At 52.7% G+C, this 6,000-nt stretch overlaps 1 protein-coding gene across 1 annotated transcript in view; it reads left to right on the forward strand.

Annotated features, from left to right (window-relative positions):
• Kiaa1324l (KIAA1324 like) overlaps window positions 1-6,000 on the forward strand; it is a 66,075-nt gene that overhangs the window by 18,675 nt on the left and 41,400 nt on the right. The window contains exons 4-7 of the mRNA XM_004633579.2: window positions 141-227; window positions 2,166-2,271; window positions 3,206-3,358; window positions 3,856-3,944. Of these exons, the coding sequence (XP_004633636.1) occupies window positions 141-227; window positions 2,166-2,271; window positions 3,206-3,358; window positions 3,856-3,944 (435 nt within the window). The remainder of the gene's footprint in view (window positions 1-140; window positions 228-2,165; window positions 2,272-3,205; window positions 3,359-3,855; window positions 3,945-6,000) is intronic.

The raw sequence follows: 6,000 nt of genomic DNA on the forward strand, positions 1-6,000 counted from the left end.
ACCGTGTGCAGTTGTCACTTGCGTTGAGATCTGGGTGTGCACACGGGGGGAGGGGGGAGCAGAGGCGGCAGCTGTGCTTTGCGAGCTCAGGTGTGCTCCCCTGTCAGAGCTTCACTGGGAACCTTGTGTTTGACCCGCAGATTCAGAATGACCAGTGCCAGGAGATGGATGCCACCGCCGACAAGTGGGTGAAGCTCACGGACAGTGGAGAGTGGGGCTCGCACTCTGTGAGTTCCTTCTCCTTCCCTTCCCCACCATCTCCTTCTGCTTGGTTCTTGTCTTGACATCTAAGCATGCATTTAATTTAAGAGAAGGGCAAAATTTCCTGTTGGCTAAGGGCATCTCCATTTAAAGAAGTTGCCCCTAAGTGTCATGAGCTCAGATTACCTTCTGTAGCTTATTTTTCAGACCTCATCTTTCCTGAGATCTTCTTCCCTTCCCTTTCCCACCAAACCCTAGCTCTCCTCCCCTTGGTACTAAAGGAGCACTGGCGAGAGAGGAGGCGTCTAGGATGGACACGGTGCCACAGTTCATGTGTGTGGGTTTCCAGATGTGCCCAGCAAGGGTGGCAGCACCAGGGGCCCTTGACCCTGGGAAGACCTTTGAATTCTCTTCACTGTGGTGCCCAGCAAGGGACTTGCAAGCTTGTTTTGTTGAGTCCTGCGTGGCCTCGTTGGCCAGCTGGATTCTGATGCAGCTCTCCCCTTTGGAGCCCCGACATTTGCTCCCACCGGGCGAGACCCTGCCTCTCGGCCCCCAAATGGAAGGGCCCTGTGAGCCTGTTGTTTTCCAAGGTGTCCTCTGGAGGAGGACGCGGATGTAAAACCCAGGTCCACCCACAGCTGTGTTTCTCTGGGTTGTGTGTTTCTCTCTCTGCGTCGGATGGCCTTCATCTCCGGATGCAGCGATCTTGCGGGGTGGGTGGCATGGTGTCTGGGCAGGGCCTGGAGTGGCGCCTGGAGGGTAGCCTGAGCTCGGGCCCAGTGAGGGACGACCTCCCGGCCCACGCGCAGGAGCAGGGCCGCCCTGGCGCCTGAGAGAGCGCATGGGCCCTCTCAGAGGCCTTGCTCTCGGCTCACCATTTAGGGTCCGCTCACCCGGGCCTGAGCGGGGCGGGCTCCAGAAGCACCGGGCCCTAGCCTACAGACACGCGGCGGGGAGGTGCTGCGCGCTGCTTGTCGGTCTGGACGGGCGCTGCAGGACATGCTTCACCTCTGGCCAGAGCCCCGCGGTGGAGTAAGGTGGCAGAGGAGAAGGCCGGGCGTCCTTGAGATGGCTCGCTCGCTCACTCACCATCAGGACCCGCTAGCTGCCTGTGCGTAGAAGACTGCCCCCTGGTGGACAGCGCTGGACGTGCAACCTGAGCCCAGAGCGTGAGCGAGGCTGCAGTCGCTGACCCGGAGCAAAGCTCTCTCCGGGTTGCTGTAGGATGGATTTTAAGAGAAGCCCTAGGTTTTTCTCCTTTTTAGTTAGGATGGGCATACAGCTACTTTCTCTTAATTCAATGAGAAGAAAGATTTGTACTAATACTGTTTGGACAGGATATCATGTCTACATCTTTCTTGTACTATGAATAACTACTAGGAAGACAACAATATGCAATGTATCAATTATTTTAATTGTCTGACTAACCTGTTCTTAAACTGTCTCATTGCTATTTGTTTCTCAAAATTAATTAATTAAAAAAAAGAGAAACCCAATTAGTGAGGGTGGAGGCCTGAGTCACGGGGTCTGTGTGGCTCATCCCCTGGACGTTCAGGGCCTGGACAGGGCCTGGAGGGAGCAGTCATAGGAGACCAGGCTTCAGGGCTCCTCGGGCAGGCCTCCCATCAGCCCCGCCACTGGAGAAACACCGGTGCAGAGGTCCAGAAAGGGCCTTCCGGAGCCACCTCTTAGCCGAGCGAGCCACTCCAAGCAAGACCTTCCGGAGTGGTCCGCATCGTTTCCTGTTTGCTCAGCTGAAGGGCGTCCTCTTCCTTACTCCACAGTGTGGACTGGTACTTCCTTGTGGAAGCGTTGCATTCAGTGCAGCTTCAGTTATGAACAGACCTGTCTGGGTTCTAAGTCAGTGATTTTTCATCATAATACACAGGGGAATCGTATGAGAGTAGCTTTGATGCGGTGAAGCAGAAGGCTTCCTTAGCGCGCTCTCATGTCTTTCCCAGGTGATGCTGAAGTCAGGCACAAACATCCTCTACTGGAGAACCACAGGCATCCTCATGGGCTCCAAGGCAGCCAAGCCTGTGCTGGTGAAGAACATCACCATTGAAGGTCAGCAGGCACTGTCCAGGTGACGCTGAAGACATTGCTTAGTGTGGCCCACCTGACCCACAGGTTCAGTGGATAAGAAATAGCACACACGGGTTCCTGCAGGCGAGAGACTTGAGCTTTATTTCCAGCAGGTTCATCATTTATTTTCCTGTCCCTCATACCCTTGACCTGAATTATTTAATCTGTGTAAAGACGTAAGTGTGGCGGTAATTTTAGACGTCTTACAGTAGAAGTGTCAGTGTGTGTAAGGCCTGCTTCACAGTCCTGAGCTGTCTGTGGTGCCAGGCACCAGCTTGCTCTGAATGGACGCCGGCTCACCGTGTGCCATAAAGGCCAGCACAGGGACTGGGCCCTGCACCACTTTGCCCCTGCTGCGGGCTCCTTTTTGGCCCACGGGGCAGCCCATCAATCCTGGCTGGGTTCATCCTCAGTTAGAGGCGCTTTTAACTAAAGTAGTGAGTCTTTTTTGTTGAAGTTTACTTCTATCTTAGTATGTCTGAGAGTTTATTCCTGCAGTGTTAGCAGATTAGTTAACAGACATCTGTTGGCTAGAGCTGGAATTGCAAGCCAGGGCAGAGGTCATTTCTGGGGTCTTGTAGGACTTAGGGGACTGAGGAGCTCAGAGGAGAGAAAGGAAACTTGTGGCGGGAGGCCTCCGGGAGTGGATTGTGGACTTCACCATGCGGACCCACGTCACGCCACCCGCTCATGTAGCTCCGGTAGTCAGCTCACCTCCGTCATGTCCTGCGCCAAGTGTTTTCTGGACCTGTCATGTTCATGCTGTGCCCACCTGTGGCGGCACGTGGCAGACACTGCTTGTGCTGGAGTAGTGGAGTGGAGGGCGTGTATGGTGGCATGTCTGTCTCGCCACTGCGTGGAAGTAAGCTTCTTGTGAGCCTGGGCCTCTCACACACCACTTTCCATGTGCACACAGGGGTGGCGTATACCTCGGAGTGCTTCCCCTGCAAGCCCGGCACGTTCAGCAACAAGCCTGGCTCCTTCAGCTGCCAGGTGTGTCCTCGCAACACCTACTCAGAGAAGGGCGCCACGGAGTGCGTGCGCTGTGATGAGGACTCCCAGTTTTCAGGTAGGTGGTGCACCGGCGCAGAGTTCAGACTGTCATTCACAGTCAGGAACGGGGTAACCATGGGGAGGGGGCCTAGAGGGCGGGAGTCATGGTCTCGGGTCATTCCTTCCTACTACCTGCCCTCTGATTTCTTTCTGGTCCGTGCCTCACAAGTAACTTGTGGGTCTGTTCTGCCAACTTAACACACTTTACACTTCTAGACAACTTGTTGGCGTGGAGATGTCCTTAGAATGTTTTAATTTTCTTCAAATTTCAGTGTTTGCTGGTCATGGAAGAAGGACTGTGTTTCCTGGAAGAGCCGTGATGTGCTCATGGAGACACGTACCGTCCTGGGACAAGGAAAGCGCGGGCCTTTGCTTGCCTGGGCGAGCTAGTTCTGCCTAAATTGCTTCAGTTAGGCCTTTCTACATTGCAGTTTGCATTTGGTTTGGGTTTTCGTCCTGCCCTTGAGCTGCAGAGGCAGCATCCAGTGTCTGAGGTACTGTTTTGCGTTGCAGAAGAGGGGTCCAGCGAGTGCACGGAGCGCCCGCCCTGCTCCACAAGGGACTATTTCCAGATCCACGCAGCCTGCGACGAGGAAGGCAAGGTATCCGCGACACTCCCCTGGGCTGCCCACTCAGCCTCTGCCCTGCCCACGTGCACTCAGCGCGCTTGGGGGACCTCACCCTGACACGTGTGTGCGCCGGACACAGGAGATCTCAGGGTCAGGCGTTGAGGCTGCTGTCCTGGCTTGGACTTCTGGGTGTGCTGCTTATGTGCTGTGTTAGCAGGTAATTCTATGTGTGGAAGCCTCGGCTTACCCATCTGTGCAGTGGGTTTTCATCCACGTGGTGAGACTGTATGAGAGACCCAGTGTGCAGTGCCCAGCCTGGTGCTGGGCCTAGAGGGAGTGTGCTGCTGGCACTTCTGTGTTTCGGTCATGTTTTCAGAAGTGGTAACGCCAGGAAGAGCGTGGCTTTAGGTTGTGTCCTGTAGCTCCAAGGATGCAATATCTTGTCACTTTACCTGATTGCTCAGGCTCTACCCATGAAAGTCATGCAGCCTAGCTAATTCAGATAGCACAGATCACTGTGCAGTGGCACTGGGAAACGTGTGGCCGTCTCCACGCAGAGGACACCTGGCCTGAGGAGGGACTGAGCCCTGAGGACACCTCCTGACCGTGCAGCTCGCCTGCACTGGCCACGTCACCACAAAACAGCTGAAAGGGTTAAACGTGGCCGTTCCACTGTGCTCTGTATGTGGGCTCTCACCCTGGGAATAGTGACGCTCTAGACGCAGTGTGGGAGCTCCAGACAGGTATTAGGAAGATTCAGGCTTAGCTGTGCATCCCTGGGTTCTCATCTATATCTTTATTTTATATTATTATTAATCATAAGGAGTATTCACTTGAATCCTTAAGACTAAGCACATTCTAGTGTGAAGTAGAGAGAACTGTTAACTTTCAATATGAAAAGTAACTCAGACTAACAGCTGTTAGCTGGCAAGGAACTGTAAAATAAGGTCTCAGCCTGACAGTAGTGACCAACCAAAGGTGCTTTTCCTTGAGAAGTGCACGTGGGCAGGGCTCACCAAATTGGGTTAGAAAGTCATTTGGTATTTTTTCAGCTGAACATTTTTCAGTGAAACTCTCCTCATTAATAGGTAATAAAAACAAAATTTAGTTTATTCCATGTGATAATCGCTAGCTCCACATTTCTGAGACTCGAATGACATCCAGTATGTGGAAGCATTTCATCTGAGCTAGCATGGAAAGAAACAAGAGCTGTGTTACACTGTGTCAGTGTACCTGTGTAGATGTGCACAGGTTCGTGCACAATTCAGTATTCAAGGTTTTCTAAAAAAAAATCTATTTCTTTCTTTCTTTCTTTGGTACAAGGTGTCAGTACGCAGCTCAGACTTGTAGTGACCCTGCTGTCTCAGCCTCCCCAGTGCTGGGTGTTTCAGTGGCTGGCTTGGTGCGGGGCCAGCACAGCATGCGCTAGGTGCCACATAGGGAACCCGTGGCCATTGTGCTTAGACCGGCACACTGTCTCCCCAGCTCCCTGTATGCAAGGTTTAAACCCAGCTCGACACAACCAGTGTCAGTGGTACCAGGCAAGTGCCCCTCCCGGCCAGGCTGTTCCTTTTTGTTCTTTTTTCCTTCAGTGTGTTGAGCGCTGCGGTGATAGCATGTGCCACCAGGCCCAGCTTGGGAAAGTGCTTTTCAAGAGAGTACGTGATGTAACCTTGGGAGGGTGTTTGATAGGACTTCTCATGGTCTCCCTGTGAAGGTGACTGTGAGTGGGGGGCTGGATGACAGGCTTAGGCAGGGGCACAGCAAATCGAAGCCCTGAATGTGAGATGTTGGCTGAGTGGCTAGATATGGGGTAGAAATGTGTGTGGGAGCTCAGATTTGCCGTAAGAACATAGACATAACAAGTTATATAGGGCCCGGGGTGATAGCTCAGTAGAGTAAGCACTTGCCTGGCAAGTGCAGGGTCCTGAGTTCAATCCCCAGTACCACAAAAAACAAACAAGCCCCTCAAAAACCAAGTTATATATATCTTAACACATATAAGGAAAAATAGGAATTAAGTACCTCATTTTCAAAATCTTTGATTTCACGACGATGTTAGGAAAATAGGAAATTGTGGGTTCATAAA

This window comes from Octodon degus, unplaced genomic scaffold (assembly GCF_000260255.1).
Source record: "Octodon degus isolate 3935 unplaced genomic scaffold, OctDeg1.0 scaffold00056, whole genome shotgun sequence".
NCBI lineage: Eukaryota > Metazoa > Chordata > Mammalia > Rodentia > Octodontidae > Octodon > Octodon degus.